At 38.8% G+C, this 20,789-nt stretch overlaps 2 protein-coding genes across 2 annotated transcripts; one reads left to right on the forward strand and one right to left on the reverse strand.

Moving 5' to 3' along the window:
• Nucleotides 1-1,622: 1,622 nt before the first annotated feature.
• On the forward strand, nt 1,623-15,136 carry LOC126816851 (uncharacterized). Its single transcript, XM_050543625.1, has 4 exons — nt 1,623-1,749; nt 9,204-9,814; nt 12,483-13,347; nt 14,012-15,136. Exons 2-4 carry the CDS (start codon nt 9,370-9,372, stop codon nt 14,979-14,981), a joined length of 2,280 nt encoding a protein of 759 aa, XP_050399582.1. The 5' UTR covers nt 1,623-1,749; nt 9,204-9,369; the 3' UTR covers nt 14,982-15,136.
• Nucleotides 15,137-16,377: 1,241 nt separating this feature from the next.
• On the reverse strand, nt 16,378-18,946 carry LOC126816859 (uncharacterized). The gene has a single exon (XM_050543645.2). The coding sequence runs from the start codon at nt 18,318-18,320 to the stop codon at nt 16,482-16,484; it is 1,839 nt and encodes a 612-aa protein (XP_050399602.1). The 5' UTR covers nt 18,321-18,946; the 3' UTR covers nt 16,378-16,481.
• Nucleotides 18,947-20,789: the final 1,843 nt, after the last annotated feature.

Genomic DNA, 20,789 nt, shown 5'->3' on the forward strand with positions numbered 1-20,789 from the left:
ATATGATGAAATTAATATAATTTTTTGTAAATCTAGATATGTAGTTATTCAGTGATATTTGAGTTGCGATCTGTTTACGGTTTGATAAGTTAGCTGGGTGACCTTTATTCTATGATAATTTGGTTGTATTTAAGATGAGACTTATAATTCAACAATATTTACTGGTAATGGTAATTCCACGGTGATTGGGTGGTAATCCAGATACAGTATCATTTCATCTAGCTACTGGATAATTGCAGGATAATTGGGTGGTAAAGTAGAATTGGTATAATTCAAATATAATTGGGTGGTAAAGCAGATATGGTATAATTCAGATGTAATTGGGTGGTAATCTAGATCTGATATAATTCCAGGGTAATTAGGGTAACTCAAACAATTATTTATTTTGTTTATCAGTTGCTAGCGGATGTGGGATATTTGGTTGTTGGGGAAGCGGGGACGTTAGACTGTACCACAGTATAACTTTGCTTGATAACATTGAGAGAACCCTCAACGAAACGTAGCTTTAATTAAAATAGTAATTGTGTTTTATAATAGGTTAAGACACATTATAATCCTTGTGTGGCATTTTGGGATTGAGCACCCTAAAAACACAATGACCATTTATATGGAATATAATCCCTGTTTTATTATACATGTGGTGTGACAACGATGTTTCAACAAGTCTTTCTCATCTTATCAGTAGGGGTAGGTCGAGTGGTCTAACACATGCACTTTAGATCATAAGATCTGGCAATGAGTCAAGTGGGGTAGTTTTGATCTCCCATACTTGACAATCGTGGGTCGCCTGTGTAACCTTGTGGGTATTCTCTGTATCCCCCAGCTCCTCCCACTGCTAAAGACAGTAGTGGATCTAGAAGATGTGAATATGACTGGTGGGGGGGGGGGGGTACAAATCTTGGGCGCCACCCACAATCCTACCCCATTATAATACTGCACGTCCGGGTGGAACATTGATTGTATTGGCTATATAGTTGTTCGCTGATTGTTTAATTGCCGAAAAACAGTTTTATTCAAGTTGACATAAAATTCATTGAGATTGTTATTTTTGTGGGCGCTTACTTGGTCTCTTCCCACGCCCCCTCTAAAACCGTGTCTGGATAAAGACCTATACGTGAACGCATATTATTGAAAAAAAAATTGTATCATATTATGTTATTCCCGAAATAACTTGGTTTGTGGACGCCTCTCTCTATTCTCTCTCCTCTCCCTACATGTATTTCTCACTTGTGATTCGATACGACAAGAGAGGGCTTGTCGAAACATCGCAAATGTCTAGTAATGCGTGAATTGTCAATACACGATCTATGAAAAGAAATACAATCAGGAGTATGAACAAACTATTATTCGGTAATACGATAGATATGATTTCATTGTACCGAACACCTCGTTTTACCACATAGTGTAGTGAATACAACAGAACACAATGTATAACAAACCAATCGACCAAACAGTGGAAGCTAACCTTTAATTCAACGTGCGTCCACCGAAAAGTGGTTGTTAGGGACGCGGTGATTGGTCGAAAGTGTCAAATTACCTATGAATAAGTTGACGTATAAAGATATTTTATATACCCATGTACGTATTGAATAGTGTATCTATTTAGTCTCTATAGATATCTATGTGTATATATCACAATAGGTGTATATATAGGTATTTTCAGTATACCAACAATAAATTAATTCTTACGAGTTGATATCTCGTTATAGGATTATCAGATTTAGGATTACGTGGGCCGACATTGTACAGGTAAGGAATTTAACAGATATCATAATATATATATACCGAGGTTAAAATGAATTCTGTATTTACCGTTGTAAATAAATATTTCTTACTAACTGTAAATAACTAATGTACGTGTACTTATTAAGACAGGACAGTTTTCGCAATAAAAGTTAAGTGGGGTGGTTTCGATCCCAAATTTGTACGTGACAATGAGTAGAGTCAACTTCGGTATGCTCCCATAGACCCCTACCTGCAAGTGAATTAGTGAAATAAAATTCTACCATAAATGTATGATCTCTCTCTCTCTCTCTCTCTCTCTCTCTCTCCGTTTCGTATTTATACCTGAATAACAACAATATAGACACAATCACTGATCAATGTACTTTTATTCCTGTACGATGAACTATTTTCAGATTTCCAACAGCTCTCGACTCCGGCTTAAGTGAAATGAAATGAAATGGAGTTTAACGTCCTACTGTTCTGCTCCTAACCTGGGCTAATGAAGACGGGCATACGCCATACAGTGTGCTATGAGGGAAATTTTGCCCGGACAGCGGCACTACGGCCTACTCTTATATCGAATTCCAACTGCCAAGGGATCTTTTACGTGCACGCCAATGTGTACACGGGACCTCGGTTTTTCGTCCCATCCGAACGACTAGACAGCTTTCCTTGTCAGCCCCTCCGTCCTGCATCACTGACAAGGGAGAACCACGCCGGAAAATCTGGATGAAATTTCTCGGCCAATGCAGGGATCGAACACCCGACCTCCAGGCTAGCGAGCTAGCGTCTTACCCACTTCGCCACGTGATCCCCCTCCGGCTTAAGGCTTAATATATTTCAATTTAAACTGTTTTATTTTTTAGCTTTATGGTATCAGAACAAAGTATAACGATAATGTTAATGTTAGAAAGGTGCTAGCACACTCTGCTTGGTGTACATCACACATCACCATTACGTGTATACATACTTGGAGTAATAAATCCCAGACCTATTAAGATATTGTTTTGATATACTGAACTTCTCGGTATGACAGACCCAGAACAGTTTGTAGTAGGACTTGACACTCACTTGAGATGTTTTTAAATAAATGTTTATCTAATATATTAAATGTCCATATATAAATCACCTACTTGACATTGTTTAACATTAATGGGCCTATATACACGTACACGTCTTCAATAGCCCGGTTGGTGCAGAACATCATATGCTCAAGAATGATATGATATTTAACGTCCTAATGAGGCGCTAAACTAGGTTGTCCATAAATATTTAAATGATCAAAAATAATATATTATTATACAAAACACACCGTTTTCACGAGAATAAGTTCGTCACAATGATGACAGTCTTGTAGAACATATTTTAGAATCCTTATTATTATTAAAGATAGCGGCGTGAATTCAGAATAAACTAGAGCAAACTTCAAATGGCTGCAACTTAATAAGTTTAGAATGATTTGATGTATTTTTGAGATAACTGTGATTGAGTATACCCAATAGACAGCGCCGCATAACTGCCCAACAAACACACAACACAGACAATCCGAAATATACTTTTTCAGGTTTGTTCTGGCATGTCGCCATTTTAAAGATAATTGTTTTTTTCTGCAGTATCGTATATAAATAGTTACGTTTCTAATCTCTTAATCATTATAAATAACCAATGACTTAATTTCAATAACTTACACAGGTTTATCTTTCATTGCAAAAGGGTAATAAATATATTAAATGTCGTCAGATATTTCAGACTTAATGGCACATAAAATTAAACAGCAGTCTTACCATACATCATATATCTCGTAACCTTCAAAGTCTGAACTTTAGGGGGTGGGGGATGGTTAACGCATGCGCGTTGAAGCAGGTATTTCATTGGGTCAAGTGGCATGGTTTTCGATTCCCCGCTTGTACGTGACAAGGTGTAGCGTCGCCTGTCAAACCTCATGGGTTTTCTCAAGGTCCTCCGGTTTCCTCCCACTGCTAAAGACCCCCCTACACGCAAGCGAATTATTGAAATTAAATTGAACCATATGTTAGCCCCGAAATCACCTAGTTTGTGTCAAGTGGACGTTAAACCCATATTTCTCTCTCTGTTCGTTTAATTTGTGTTTATCCATGAATATCCACGTCAAACGCGTCTTTGTTTTGCATGTAGTGTGGTCCTGCTGCACCTACTGTCTATTATGTACATTTTGGGATTTTCATCGTCTAAATTAAAAAATACATTAATTAAAGTACCAGAATAAACGCCCAATCCTACCGTAATAGTCCGGTGGCTGAAGGGGGTGGGGGGGGGAATCGCCACCCGAGCTGTGAATTTATGAGACCAACTTTTTCTAGACCAGTTTTTTGCGTAGATTCCGAATCTGGGTGGTGACCAGGCGTTTGAGGGGGCATTTTCGAGATATAGGGGGTCAAATGTCTACAATTTTTTTTTGGGGGGGAGAGGTCATTATGTTGACATAATATATTAATAAAACATAAATTTCTAGGACTGACCATCTATAAATAAGTGTTTACGATGGCCCTGGACAACTATTTTGATTTATGGGAAGGTGGGTTGGGGGTAGCAGGTGTGGGCGTGTGGAAGGGTGGGGTGGGGATAAAATTGGTGGGGAAATGAGTTCACGTTGATTTAAATGATGATTTTCTAAGAGCTTGATGAAACATCTCTTAATATGTTTATAGGATTCCTATTATATGGGGGTGACGCCGGGGTGAGTGCCCGCCTTGGGAGGGGGGTATGGGGGGCGTTGCGGGTGATGGCGGGTGGCAACATGTGTTTTTGTGGACAGAACTCATTTTGTTCATAATTGAGTTTAAGTGGTATCTCGTTAGCGTTTTCGTTCAAAATATTAAATTATAATGGTACTTTTCAAGAGATCTGGAAATGTAAATCAAAAACACATTAACTCAGAGATATGTTTAGTTGTTAGTTTATTCTTAGTCTTCATCAGAAGATTCAAAATCAAAAGTTCATATGAGCGAGACAAATATTTTCTTGGTTGCTGGCCAACAGCTCGCATATCCAAAGGATATGCTTCAGGAACCAATTCACATTGTAAATTTTCATTCCAGTCATGAAGCAAAAGACCACGTATACGGCAAGGTGGTAATAAAGAAAGGTCTGTTATTTTTCACCCAGAAAATCTTTTTTCTAGCGTCATCTAGTGATGTAAGTCGTCTTTCGCGATATTTTTCTACCTTTGCCCCCGTCTCATTATCGATCAAAATTTGTATATTTGGATCATCGTTTGCGAAGAGAATGATTGGGATGTCTATTTCGCCAGAGCAAGAATGCAAAATACAATTTGTTTCAGCACCTCCATTAATTTGCAATGCGAAAAGGAGTAGGTAAGATATTTTGGTATCAGTTCTAGGATATTCTCGACACTTTCAATACTAATCTTGATATTTTTTGATCCAATCAAGATTAGTACTGAAAATGTCGAGAATATCTCGGCCTACGGTACATGCTTTCAGTGGTAATGACTATCTGTCTTTCTTTTTCAAGATAATCCCAACTTTCTAACAATTTTTAAAGAGCTGGGATAGACAAATGATGCTTCTGATGACGTAATTGCTGGTTTAGAAAAAATTGTTTGTAGATGACACTAGAAGAAAGATCTTCTGGAGAAATTTTAATTGTGATGAAATAAAACAAAACTTTCTTTATTACCATCTTGCCCGAGTAGTTTTTTGCTGCACATTAAACGCAATAATTACGTTGCAGCAATATGGAGACAGGTTGCAAAATTAATGATCGAACAAGATGAATGGGTATCTGAAGCATATCCAAAGGATATACGCAGGCTGTTGATCAGCCATCAAGAGGATATCTATCCCGCACACATTATAAGAATAAACTAATATCTAAACATGTGTTTTTTATGTAAATTTCCAGATCTTTCGAAAAGTACCATTATAATTTAATATTTTGAATGACAATATTGGCACTGAACGAAAACTCGAGAAAACACTTTTCAGGTCAATTTTGAACCAAGTGGTTTCTGTCCCCCAAAATACATTTACCCTCCCCTATACAACGGTAATCGTATACACATATTTAGAGATGTGCAGTGGAATTCAAAATAATGTTTTTACCAAGCTCTAAGAAAATCATCAACGTGAACTCACTTCCCGCCAATTGTACCCCCCCCCCCCATCCATACACGCACACCTGCTACCCCCACTCCCCACAAATCAAAATAGCTGTCCAGGGGCATCATGAGCACTTATTTAAAAATGGGCAGCCCTAGAAATTTATGTTTTATTAATATATTATGTCAACATAATGACCCCCCCCCCCACACCACCACCACACAAACACCTACCTGCTGTCCCCACCCCACCTCCCCACAAATCAAAACAGTTGTCCAGGAGCATCATAAACACTTATTTATAGATGGGCAGTCTTAGAAATTTATGTTTTATTAATATATTACGTCAACATAATGACCTCCCCCCCCCCCCCATTGTAGACATTTGACCCCCTATATCTAGAAAACGCCCCCTCAAACGCCTGATCACCACCCAGATTCGGAATCTAGAAAAACTTGGTCTCATAAATTCACAGCTCGGGTGGCGATTCCCCCCCTTCAGCCACCGGACTATAACGTATGCCCATCTGAGTTTTAAAATTTCTTGTAATCGTGTGTCGAGATTTCTATCCCTGTTAAATGGTTAGATCTAATTATTAAGGCCACCTACAGATTTGGTCAAAGATCACGAGATGTAAACAGGGCTAGCGCTAACCCAAACCCTAACCCCTACCCTAACCACGACCCACAATCTAGCCACAATCACGTGCCCTAACCCTATTTACATTTTTAAATCGACTAAAGTACCGTCATTGATTTTATTCGCGTTTTGTCCTTCTGTTGCATTGAGTCTATAAATTGATTCTATACATTGTTAACGCTGAACTATCCTTTCCCCATTTAAATAACACATTCTCAATGTTCTTTAAACGTGATAAACTGATCTATTCAAATTTTTATTATAGAATCATTGAATCAAATATTCCTGTGTTTTTCTACGGTATTTTATATTATTTCCTCCTCTAGGTCACCTTGGTCAGAAGTCTGCGAGGGAATTACTATATAATTCCTATAAATTATATGCTTAGACACGAATCAATTCTCTTACGACAAGACTATCATTACATAATATCAGGCCACAACAATATAAGAGAGAGAGAGAGAGAGAGAGAGAGAGAGAGTTTAACATCCACTCGACACAAACTAGGTCATTTCGGGACTAACATATGGTTCAATTTTATTTCCATAATTCGCTTGAGGGCAGGGGTCTTTAGCAGTGGGCGGAAACCGGAGGACCCAGAAAACCCACGAGGTTGGACAGGCGACTCTACTCTTTACAATATAATATCAAATGGTGTTGGGGTGATCTAGGGTGTCGCGTTTCGAGCTATTAAGCTGGTCGGCCACCTCTGGCTTTCGGTCGTGGTTTCGATCCGTGACGTGCTAAGTATAATAAAATGACTACTTCTCTGCGATATCACCCTCGGTGGAAGCGGACGTCAAACACTATGAACAAAAACAATATAATATCACACTATTCGTAACGGTTAGGGCATACAGAAATAGAGGTGTGGACAAATGCTTAGCCTTTCCGTCTACCCGTCCACAACTTCTTGTTAACGCCCCAAAAGTTAGTACGATCATCAAATGAAATGAAATTAACTGAGATGGGGTTTAACGTCTTCATTAGCCCAGTCGGTGCGGAAAAGTTGGACTTTTAACCCTCATTTAATTTCCTCTTAATGAAGACGGACATAAGCCATGCAGGGTTCTATGGGGACAGCCGACAGGGCACTACTGTCCAGTATTATTTCGAATTCCAACTGCCAAGGGTTCTTTTATCTGCACGCCAACGTGTACACGGGACCTAGGTTTTCGTTCCATCCAAACGACTATATAGACGACTACATATTGAAAACCTCGTCTTTCGTCACATTTTTGAGTATAATAATTCGCTTGCGCGTAGGGGTTTTAGCAGTGGGAGGAAACCGGAGGACTCGGAGAAAACCCACGAGACAACCCTACTCCTTGTCACGTACAACCGGGGATTCGAAACCCCGCCAGTTAACTCAATGGCAGGCCTCATGATACAGCGCGCACGTGCTAACCATTCGGCCATCCAACCTCCCATGACACGTGGAAGTATAAATTGGGTGATATAATAAAATAGTTATATCAGAGAAATAATTTGAATTGGCCTAATACAGTTATAAGTAAGAAGCAAAGTGATCGAGCTATAATCAATAGAATCAAGCTGGATTAAGTCACACGGCTAACTGACTCAATCTGATAGTGTGTGTGTTATATATTGATCTCAACATTAACAGATTGTATTCTTATTGATTACCCACATGCTCAGTTACATTCTACCTGTCATCACAAATACAGGTGGGTATATATACCAATATACGTCGGCAAATTTAAATTCTTGTGTTAAGTTCGAATGTGTGGACATTTAAAAATGGAACTCAGAAGAATCAACAGCCAGAAAATGGAATACAACTCATATTTCCTTCAATGGTTATATTTGATAGTGTTTATTTCGAGACTGGTAGCTTGAACTAATAGAATTATTTATTTAATCAACTTGTTTTGTTTTGACAAGTTTGGTTTGCTGGGCTGTATTCATTGTTCTGTGATGTTGTTTAGATTGAAAACTAACAGCTTGGTTCATTATCTGTGTTACATCTATGGTTGTGTTGAACATTAAGGAAATGAAATGAAATGGTGTTTAACGTCCTACTTTTCGGCACCGAGTGTGCTAATGAAGAAGTGTGCTATAAGGGAAATATTACCCGGAAAGCGGCGCCACGGCCTTCTCATATTTCGAATTCCATCTGCCACGGGTTCTTTTACGAGCACACCAGCGTATACACGGGACCTCTGTTTTTAGAAGAACAACTGCTAAGTTATTTTGGCGACGTTTCAAAGAGTATTGTTTCAAGATGTTCAACGTCAAAATGAAACGTTGGGAGAGAGAATGCCCTTGGAAACGTCGACCAAATATATTGCAATCGTTTCGTTCATCTTTTAGTTTTTGTTATAGTTGCTTAATTTTTCAATCCAATTACTAAATGTATTTAAGGATTATTTAGAAATGGGGGGAATTTTGCTCGGGCAGCGGCACTACAGCCTATTCTTATATCGAATTTCAACTGCCAATGGATCTTTAACGTGCATGCCAGTGTGTATATGGACCTCGGTTTTTCTTCCCATCCGAATAACTATACGCTGTCACTTGTCAGACCCTCTGTCCTGCACCACTGACAAGGGGAAACCACGCCGGAAAATCCCAATGAATGCAGGGATCGATCACGAACCTCCAGGTTAGCGAACTTACGTCTTACTCACTGAGCCGTTGTGGTCCCCAGGATTATTTAGGATGTACCGTAGAAAAATTGTTTAGCTGGCTTTAACGTTGTGCTATTTTGTTTTTCAGATACGTGTAAATACATAATGGTTAGAGATAAGAGGAGAATTTAATAAATATTTAATTAGACATGGCGGAAAAGAACAGATGTGTATTGAGTTACATCAGTGCTAATTCCGATAATTGGATTAATGGAATATAAACGTTAATATCTTCGTGTTCAGAAGCTGAAAAAATGCAGTTTACGCTGTTTGTGATTCTTCCAACCAATAATGACGTATGTACTTTGCGTAATGTTCAACATGGAATCTCCATACGGGAAGTTCGCGGTCGTCTGGAACTTGAAGCCGGTCTTCCAGCGCAAATTTACCGCCTGCATAATTCAGACGGACAATACATGCACGAAGAACACTGTCTTCTGTTGGATCATAACGTCTGGGATGGCTTCGTTTTACGGACTCAACTTTTTGAGAGTTGGACGGAATTGTATACAAATGTTCTGGCTAATAGAGTTGACCTGGTTATTAAAACCGGTGCCGTTAGATGTAGTCACAATATGGCGAAAGATCAAGATGAACGACGTCAAGTTGAAACTATAATTAAAGAAAGAGGATCGGTAGCTCTGTATATCGCTGCCTTTCATGATCTTTATGAGATGTGTGTTACACTTCTTAAAATTGGTAAGTATAGGCGTATAGACACAATAGACGTCAAAAGTTGCAGCATAGAAATGTATCGGCTTCCTATTGTGCAAGAGCAAAGTACGTCCATCGCGCTCTCTGATAATCATTATTACGATGGGAGAAGGTTTTACTTTAAAAAAAACGACATCGAGAAAAATCCAAAAAACATTGGTTTATTTTTATTTATTTTTTGCGATTGTCAGTAATTATGTAATATACAGCTACGTTGTAAACACCCAAAGTGAAGCCAGTCCCTAATGCTACCTTGAACCACGAGACTCAACCACACACATCTTCGCAAGATCAAACGTTCGTTAACAGATGCAATACATCCCAATCTGAAAGTGGGGAATTTTTTTTTAGTGGGAAAAAATTCTTTATTTTACTTGAATTGAAACTGTCTTGAATTTTACAAAATTGGATAATTTATGATAAATTTGATTTTTAGATAAAAGAAAAGCACAATTTAATCAGAAAACCTAGTTTATATAAAGATTCTACACATAAATAAATCTTGCGTAGACTACATGATAAAAAATACTATTGTACTATGTCATTCACAATAATAAACTTGTGAATCCATGCATCAAGTATCACAATAATACCCAATAACAAAGTTATTTATTATATAGATCAGTTAGGCATAAAGAACTTTATAATTAAAAATATCTACTCTGTGTGAACTTTTAACAGGGTATCGGATCGAATACTAATACAGTCTGTCTTCTTTGATTTAGTAGTTACTATAGACATGGTGTGAATATAGCCGTTGGGATTAGGTGGGATCGAAACGACTAACTTCTGTCAAAGCTTAATAACATATTTTCTATGATTTTGTAACTTTATACCCTTATAGATATACAACTTACAACATGCCCGGATTAATAGTGGGAATAATATAATTATAGGACTTGGACCAGTATCAAATAATTAAACCATTGTTCTGGTCAAGTATCAAAAGAATGTTATTGATCGTAATATATGATTTTTCGGACACCAAAAATAAGCTAATAAAAAACACGTTTTTCAGGCAGTATTCTGAAACTTTTCGGTCTTCAGTCATCGAAAAATTCGAGCAAACATTTTATATAGTCGTTCCTAAACTAAATCTCAATCAAATTTGTATAATATCAATGACCCAAAGCGGACACCAAAACATAATTTTGGGATGTATGTAAGATATCGGGGTAGATTTGAACCAAACCTGAGCTACAACATATAGTTGACACTGGATGCGCATTATGATTATGAAGTAGTGAATATCAGAATGGGAACATGAAAAGTTCTTGTCAAAACCTTCAGCAGGCGGGGCTCAAAAACTCAAGTGGGCGGGGGGGGGGGGTGCGACACAGAAACTTTGAATCCATGACGCAAAGCGCGTCATTGAGCCCTCTACACTTAGCAACCTGCATTATTAAACAAAAGTTGTCCTCGAAAGCCACTCGTAAGTTATATTTATAGCACGGCTTTCATGAGTTAACAGGTTTAACCAGAGGCCGAAGGCCGAGGGGTTAAACCTGTTAACGAATGAAGCGTGCTATAAATGACTTGTAACATTGACAACTGCTCAACATGCTTATTGTTATTGCATAGAAAACCCACCCCACTTCCCTATATGATTTTTACTAAAACTAGTGTAAACCAGCAAAAGTGTGCAATAACATTGAACATATCTAGTTATTGCACGGTTAAGCTCCAACCAATCTACTAGAGGGGGGACAATCTGCTTATTCAACGAAAAGAACAAAGCAAGATTTCCCATCCATGTTACAAAATTAAATATTTAACAGTAGGCCTATAGTAATTTTCATAATTAGGTAATTCGATCGTTATTTCAGACAGGGTCATATATTATTATTTTTTAAACTCTGGCAACTTGAAAATCATTTTTATATGCTCACATTTTATGTTAGATACTATTGTCACCTCTGTTTTCTTTTATAAACACTCTACAGGCCAGAGGTTTAGATTTTGTTTCAAACTTGCGTGATGACAGGAGGAATGTATTGAAATTCAGAGTCGGGCAACTATTTTTCGCATAGTTACTCCCTCACTCACAGAAACGTTGCTAACGCTCAAAAAATCAATGTTTTTGTTTTGTTTTTTTGGATTTCCCCAATAACTTTAATGTTAATTCACGTCTCTTAGACCGGCTCTAACCTTTTCCCAAATTTTCGTTGGGTAGAACGCTTTCTGCTACAGGCGGAGCAACATGTGGCAAAATCTTGCCGAAAAGCATGTATGAGGTTCACCATGAAAAACTTGAGATACACAAGCTGGAAGTAAGAGCCAAGAAAACATGCAATTTTAGGCCCTAGTACATTTCAATCTAACCAACCTCTCAATGTATCCTTCCGCCTCAAAATCATGAATATTCACCAAAACCTGGCAGAAAATGTATTTTCAACCCCTTTTCTTCCATTCTACAACAGAAAGTCAACAAAAATCGCCATGCAAAAGGGGGAAAAAGGGAAAGGGAGAGAAAGACTAAAAATAACTTTGGCCCTTGTTTGTGCATAGTTATTCCCCTGGGAAACCTCAAAACCGCCATTGGAAGTGCTGTTATTGGCAGTATATCCCTTGTCGGGTCACCATATTTTTATTTAGGAAATCAAATATATTGTATCTCAAATGTGAAAGTAATTTTGTTTCGTTATATTTTCAGGTGTAAGTCCTAATGGTCGGACCCCTTTCGGTAGATCATCACTGCATGCTGCTGCCAGTAAAGACAACGACGCCATCTTGGATCTGTTAGTACAAGCTAGAGCTGACCTTGATCTTAAAGATGCCGGGGGAGAAACTGCTCTGTTGCTGGCTAGAAGAGCTTCAGCTAAGCTCTGTTCTAGGAAACTCAGATTATATAATTTAGACAAGAATGGATTAAGACCCATAAATGGCATGGTTAAAAATATCAAAGTTAATATGCCAAATGATCAAAAGTTTCAAAATAAGAATGATAAAAACGAAGCTACCCCAGTGCACCTGCCTAAACCACCGACGAACAGGCGGGAAGGCCTTGAAAAGGGCGGGAAAGTACGCGATACTAGACAGGGTGAACTTTCTGGTCGTTCTAGTTCTCAATGTTTTGTGTGGGATATCGAAGACGATGCTAGAAAACAGTCGACTTCTCAATTACGCGTTCAGACGGCAGTGAACACAAAACGAAATGCCGTTAGATGGAAAGATGCGCCATCTTTAATTGAAATTCGAAGACATCCACCAAACTTAAGAGGCAAATCAGCAACTTATCCCAACACAATTCTTAAAAATACCACATACACTGACAATACCGAAAAAAGGAACAATCTTATTCGAACATTAAGTCGTGAATCGTTAGAGTCGAATTCTTCTACGATTAAATCCGAGGCGGCACCGAGTCAGCCTGACAGTGAAATGACGTTAATGTCAGCCCCTGGTGATGGTCGGCAACTTAATAATTTTGATGCCAGAAGTGTAGAAAGTGCTCCAGCTATGACGTCAGCTGAACCAACTAAAGTCAGTTCATTGAAAGGTTCGCGAGAAAAAGGCAGGTTGGTATAGTTTGTTTTTGTGTTTATGTTTTTGTTTAAACGAACAGAATAACGACATATGCATATGTGGGGGGGGGGGGGGGTCGGTAGCCGAAAGGTTAACGCGTGCGCGTTGCATCACACACAAGGGCTGTCATTGAGTAAAGTGGCGTGGCTTCGATTAGATTTCCCGCTTGTACGTGACAAGGAGTATGGTTGCCTGTCCACCCTCGTGGATTTTGTCCAGGGTCGCCGGTTTCCTCCCACTGCTGAAGACCCCTACACAACCTAGTTTGTGTCGAATTGACGGTAAACCCCATTTCTCCCCTCTCTCTCTCTCTCTCTCTCTCTCGCTCTCTCTTTACGTGGCGGGAGACAAGTTTTTACAACGTAACCATATAGTGGGGGACATTAAATTAAATAAACTGGTGAGATTTAGGTGGCCAAGAGGATGACTGAGTGTTCTGGACTTCATGGAATGGGGTGGGGGCAAGGGGCAAAGTCACAAAGTCATGAATAATCATCGCGTCGCCGAGCGCACACTGTCGCATACACAGATAAAACCACAATTTGAAAGTAATAGGTCCTAGATCTCGTAATCCGAAGAGTCTTGGTAGTTTGTCTTTATCCCCAAGAGTCTGTAAATCAGTAAATTAAACACGTCTTATATTTATTCTCATTACAGTGTTCGGTTGCTTCCATTTCGACGAAAACAAAATGAAGGACCAGCTTCGAGAGCTAAACGACAAATCAGAATAGCAGAAAACCAAAAACATAAATACCAACCCAAAGAAAACTCAGAGAGTTTCGATGAATGGTTGGAAAAGAAAAGACTTCAAGAGTGTCGGGAAAGATTACGTAGTCGATCAGATGAAGGTTCTCAAGGAAGCGATTCAGAAGATGGGAAATCAACAGCTTATGATGATTGGTTGAGGAAACGTGGTCACCGGAAGTTGAATGAACAACGCGAGATGACCGTGGAAGAACTGTACAGATGGAATGATCGGCCATTACGCGGTGTGGTCATGATCGGCCAGTCACAGGTAGAAGACAAAGACACTGTTTCACAGACACCAGAAACAAACTTGCGTGTTTATCAAAACTGGAAACAGAAGCGACCCAAACCAAGGCAGCGACCTGTAGATACAGAAACACAAAAGAAAGAACTGGAGAAAAAAAGGCAACAACTTCTGGCGGCAGCTGTGACGTTCGATGATTGGTTGGACCACACGGAAGAGAAGAAGCTATTGATGAAACAAATCCTCAAAGCTAACATGAAGGAACTGGAGAAAATTGAAGAAGAAAACATCAAAAAACGTTCACCAAGACAGATAAGTTTTCAGAAATGGAATGCCCAGGCTCAGAAGCGGGAAATGGCGGATAGGAAGAAAATGGAGGAAGAGCGAATGTTTCAGGAAGCGCTTAGAGCTGAGCAGATGCGCAGTAGTGCTTGTGTTACTCATGCTCTTTGGTTACAGAAGAAAAGAGAAGAAGTTAAATTAAAACAAACTGTAAATAAAAACGACACGACAACAAAACAACGAGTGCAAAATAAACCTTTAAATGGTACAACGAAATTAGAAGATATAACTAAAGGGAGAGAACTTCTACAACTTTTAAGAGATAAAAGGCGAGGCTCGGCAGTGGCAAGCTAATCAATTATTTTGTAATATTATTTCCAAAGTGTTTCATTGTCAGTGATATGATTACTTTTCTGAGATTCAAAGATGTGTTTCTCTTCGTCGCAGTGAGTTAACTATGTTGACGATCAAAACCATGTTGTCCCAAATTAAATTTATATATTCAATAATTAGTCGACTTTTATGAGAAAACTTTTTTCGGGGAGAAGTTAATAAAATATTACTGATAATTTGCTTTGTGCAGATTGAAGCGTGAGAACATGTATTGATTTTTAAAAGGTGTGATATTTACGGTAGTCACAAGTCTTCAACTTGAAATGACAGCTCCACGCCTTACAGGTTGCATTTACTGCATTCAAACTCTAAAGCAATAATTCCCAACGTGGAGCCAATTTGAAAATGACGTATTCAGAACAAACTTTTCAGGGTAGGGTTTTCTCCCGGAAATCCCGGACAACTTTTCACTGTTTCGGGATTCCAGCATGAGGGGCCAGATTTTTCTCGCATACAGTTAGTTGCGTCACTTGCGTGTCAGTCAGCGCATTTTCTCATTTTCTCTAATGCCAAATGGTAGCCCAGAGGAGCCTCGCTGTGATGAGTTTGTTTGGGTGTCATATGGACATGGTATAGATAAAAGTCGACAATCTCTACTGAACACCGAATGAACTTGAAGGTTATCATCATTGGACACCGAATTGTTTCATTATGATATACGAACTCTCCAGAATATTTGGGATTTTTGAAAATAAAGATAAAATGAAGTAAAGCGAGACCATGTGGTAAAATCCGAAAACTCGCCACACACACACACACCCCCACCCACCCACACACACACACACATGACAGGCTGAAGCTTAGGGCCGCAGAATCTTGGTCGTCTCCGGGCAAGGTGAATAACATTTTTGACGTGCACTGTAGTCTTAAACATCCGTCATCATGCTCGGATGGAAGATGGTGGGCTGGGGTGGGGGCTCATAAATGACATACATGTATACTAGGGGTTGTCTTCATCTAAATCCGGCACTAAATGGAGACTGTTTCGGAAGACGGAGGGGGAAAATTGGGAAGACCATTGCGGAACTAATGTAGTGGGTGAAGATACCGGGACACTCGGAGGCAATACCACGTGATTATGCATATGATCGTGCCTCGAGCTTGTCATATACAAACGCGGAGTCGAACTCATTACTTGCATAGGTAACAGGCCTTTTGTTCTACTATTCAGATCGAACATCAAAGATTGTTTGACATCATGCATTAAAATTGTCTTTTGTGTGAAAGAAGACTATGCATTGATTGACCACGAGCACATGATTTATTATAACAATAAATCAGCTAAGTTACCACTACAGCAGACCTTTGACTCTGGTGGGCTGCCTCTAAAATATTAAAAGATAACATATACAACATATTTATTTCATCTTTTTTGTCCCAAATTTGACAAAGCTTAACAACACAATCGCTATTAGGTCTACACGGCCTTCGTACCTTCGAATTTCCAAATGGTATTCTTTATTATGTAAAATATTTTACTATTATTTTACCATCAGTAGTCCCGAACCACCAGGTGTCCTCGTCGCCGCCAATACAACACACATTCTTTAACCCAGAGAATCGAGAATACATGATTTCTCTCCCCTTGCCGTCCGCTGCCAATTCATGTATTGCCCCATTCCCGCCATCAACAACAAGCACGTCAGACCATCTGTCAATACAAACATCTAATGGTAGAAAATCTTGATACTTGATAGAATATTTAGTTTGAATAGCACCGTCAAAATCAAATACCAGGACTGATTTCAAAGTTGTATCGACAATAGCAATGTTTTGATTGTCATCGACCGCCATCTTGGTAGGATTTTTCAAAGACTTCAACGAACAAAGCCGCGTGGTTTCTATTGGCCTAACGTTCGTATTCGTGACGTATTGACAAACATGGTCTCGTGACAAGTAAAACATTGATGTTGAATTGGATGCTATTAACACAGGAAGTGAAGCTGCCACCAAATATTCCAGATCTGTTTCGTCTTCGTTTAATTTAAGGAATGCATCTTTCGTAAGCACGTGGAGACTTTTGTCCAGCAAAGCAAAGCACTTCACTATTTGGTCACAAGTTAACATTTTTAATATTTCACCCTTCGAATTGAACAAAGTGACCGAAGATTTGTCCACGGAAGAAATATGAGCACCAACCCATGCCAGATTATTTCCAATGGGACAGACGGCATCAACTGTTTCTTCTAAGGAACCTGAATCAAAATAATCTGCAGCACCATAAGATAACCTCATGCGAAGGGTCGGATAGGTTGTTATCCTACCGAACAGATTTTGAATTGAGGCTTCTATTGGTTGTTCCACTTCAAACTCAGTACTTTCTACGTCCACGCTTGGACAAATATAGTTTTCCGTTTTCTGGATTTTATCTTTGATAAGGTCACATGTCTCAAGGACACCCACATCGCTTGAAGATGTTGCTACAGACGTTACAAACCCAGACATGGTATTCATCTGTAATTCTCTATCTTTGATGTCCTTTTCGGTCTCTTCAATCTTTAGTAGTTGCTCATCTCTGAAAGATGTTGCCTCGTGCAGCTTGTGGTTTCTGGCCTGATATACAGCTGTACATATTTCCTCGGCTTGTTTTTTGATGGTCGAGCACGTTTCGTCGCAACTCTTCTGAACCAAGCGTTTCCTGTAAGCCAAAGCCTCTAATTCACATCGCAGATCACGTACATGCCCGTTTAATGTCTCCGACATGCGTTTTAAGTTGGAGCGTCCATCAATTGTTACATCTTCAACATGTTCGGTTGCGTGACCGTCGTGTTGAGCTACTTTGCAATGAACACACATGCCCTTACAGCAACTTCTGCAGTAGAAGTGCAGTTCTTCGTTGTGCTCTTCACAATTCCTCTGAACAATCAGCTTGTGTGGAGATAGCTTCAGCTTCAATACTTCATGGTTCTTAGTGGCTCGCATGGACGAATGGACGGAATAGCAACTTACACACATCTTCTGTTCGCAGTCCTTACACGTATACGCAGCATCGTTTTTACTATCACAAATTTCACAGATCCCTAAACAGACATCATTAGCTTGATCCAAATGCTGCTCCACGTCTGCGATGACATAGTAATTAGTCATGAAGTCTTTCGCGATATTCTTTGGCACAAAAATCTGCTTTTTACACGATGGACAACCGAAGTATTCATTTTTTGTGTTTTTTCCAATAAAATCGTATAGGCAGCTTTCGCAGAAGGTGTGGAAGCATGGCAACAACCTTGGAGCTGCATACACGTTAGAACACAGGGAACAATGGAACCGGGTCGACATTATATTCTTGTATGTTTTATACATATATTCGGCTATGAATTCTTGTATTCCACTGTGTTCATTGATATCCAGCTATCCCAGTAATTAGAACTTGCTTATCGAACTTGGTTGAGATTAATAAAGCGGTCCAGAAGAAGCTGCAGTCTGATCTGAGAACAACATAAGCCTTATTTATACCAAATTCTGTCGGTAGATGTACTCCGTGGCTGTTGGTCGGGTAGTTTAAAACAATCTTTCATGAATCCAAGGAAGACGATCGGTTAATTCATCTAAATTGTACAGTTGATCTGTTTAATACTTCTAGTTGATCTTTATGTCTTTCTGTTGTTGTCCGTTGTCAAACGGTCCACAATAATATATACACAAATCGTAGGGTGCACTATTTACAGTTCATGAGATCACTCCACATATTGTCCAGGACATTAATTCTTGCCTCGACAAGACTTAGTCTTGAGAGTCCCTGCTTTAAAGTCACGTCTTGGTCATAAATCTTCAAGGATATACATAGTGGTGTAAATTGAGGATTCCAAATTAACCTTGTTATAGATATTAATAACTGAAGCTAAAGAAATAAACTAAAAATCACAGATAATAAAAAAAATCTAAACTGTTTTACAACACACATATATTATTAATCCATGTATGTTTAGTTAAGCCCGGGCTTGTTTAATTGTTGGATATCACAAAGACCCACAAGATCTATAGTAACAATTGCATGCCTTATTGACACTTAGTTATAATAAACGATTTATATATTAGCATATGACCTAGTGGTATACGAATTTGTGTGTACCCAGTTACTGATAATTGTTCATGTTTATTGTATAGGAATGGTTTTACGTTGTCAATGGTTATATACAATCAATTCAATGCGGGTTTTTCTTGCTGTTCGTTCACTCTTCGATGCTCATGATTACTAACTGGCGCGTCGGACCAATATGCTCCTCTGACCAATATATTCAACCACTCTGACTGTTATAGGGGGTAGCACGATTTACCAAAATTTCCACATTATTTCAACTCGTATCATAATAATTTATATCGGTATTGGATAATATACCGTTCCTTATGCTAAATTGTCATTTTTAATTTACGGTCGTAACGTTTTTGTGTCAAAATTCCCCTTAAAATGCAATTTCCAAGCAGATTTATAAGTTGTAACCAAACCACCATTATTTTAACTCGTATCACAATAATACATGTCGATATGAGATATTATTATTATACGAGTTGAAATAATGGTGGATTTTGGTACATTTGTCTGGATTTGGGGAAATCGTGCTAGCTACTGTGTTATTGGTGCTTAGCGTTTTTGCTTACTGGTGCATCCCACTGATACCATTCATTGAATTCCGCTCCAGTAGCCTATTAAAAATATTACTGAACAGATAGAGATATTCACAAATGACTTAAGGCTGTTTAATCGCAAATTCCCATGGAATACGAATACTCATAATTAGATTCATGTAAGATTGTTTAAAGCCATAGGAAGAACAACCACGGAATTTGGTAGAATGAGCTTTAATTGTTGCGAATTGTGTTCTTCTACTAGAAGGACGCCAATGCCTTATTAAAAATAAAACTCAAAAATTGTCATGCTTCTGTGCCAATCTGTTTCACAGACGTATTGTAAACGCAATAATATCGGCTTGGCGAACAGTCACTGCTGATCAGTTTGCTTCTGTGCTGAACCGCTTTATTGACATCAGTCAGATTCGATAAGCATTGCGTCCTTTGGGATGCTTAACGTATTGGTTTCAGTTAATGAGGGAGCAAATTTGATCATTTTAGACTTTTCCTCAAACCCTTAAATAAAAATTTGCACAGATGGTGCTTATACTGGCTTAATTGATGACATTGGTTCACGTTGGACCCATTTGCATCATGGATCGTATATAATTCAGTACAGTTCTATGTTTGCATGGTTGAATGGCTTTTTTATTTACATTGACAGCATAATGTATTTCAGCTACATTCGATAAGTTTGTTGCTTATTTTAGTCACTGAAAGACAGACAATGTAGTGATGTTTTCTCACCGTAACAAAACAAATCAACTTACAGAATTACATAGCAGAAGAAAATGTCGCTAAATGGAGTTGCTCCCCTTCAATAACATATTTAAGGACTATTTTAGATGAATGAATGAAATCGGGGGCCGTGGGTTAATGTCCCACTTTTCTGCACCGACTGGGTCAATTTTAATCGGTTGCTATTTCAATTATTGTACAGCAATAGAAATGAGGTTGAGAGGATTTCCCTTATCCACATTAGTTCGCAATTTGCAGGATTTCAGAACATTGTTTCCCTAAAAAGTTTTAATTTGCAATAGTTACTGCTGGTTCCGCTCAGTATATGGTTCTACTAAAGAAGGTCCCACAACAAAGTTGTCAGTCCTCGCCCCCTCACCCAACATGGGTTTTATAAGAGAGAGTATTGGTTCAACCATCTTCAGACAGGGAGTGTGGGAGTATTTTTTGACAAATATTGATTCT

Source organism: Patella vulgata, chromosome 3 (genome assembly GCF_932274485.2).
Source record: "Patella vulgata chromosome 3, xgPatVulg1.2, whole genome shotgun sequence".
Lineage (NCBI taxonomy): Eukaryota > Metazoa > Mollusca > Gastropoda > Patellidae > Patella > Patella vulgata.

What these genes read in the sequence shown, in the direction of transcription:
- LOC126816851 (XM_050543625.1), top strand. Translation starts at nt 9,370, where the DNA reads ATGCAGTTTACGCTGTTTGTGATTCTTCCAACCAATAATGACGTATGT. An exon ending in TGTTACACTTCTTAAAATTG is followed by an intron (nt 9,815 to 12,482) that starts GTAAGTATAGGC and finishes TTATATTTTCAG; the next exon opens with GTGTAAGTCCTAATGGTCGG. An exon ending in GGTTCGCGAGAAAAAGGCAG is followed by an intron (nt 13,348 to 14,011) that starts GTTGGTATAGTT and finishes TTCTCATTACAG; the next exon opens with TGTTCGGTTGCTTCCATTTC.
- LOC126816859 (XM_050543645.2), bottom strand. Translation starts at nt 18,320, where the DNA reads ATGTATAAAACATACAAGAATATAATGTCGACCCGGTTCCATTGTTCC.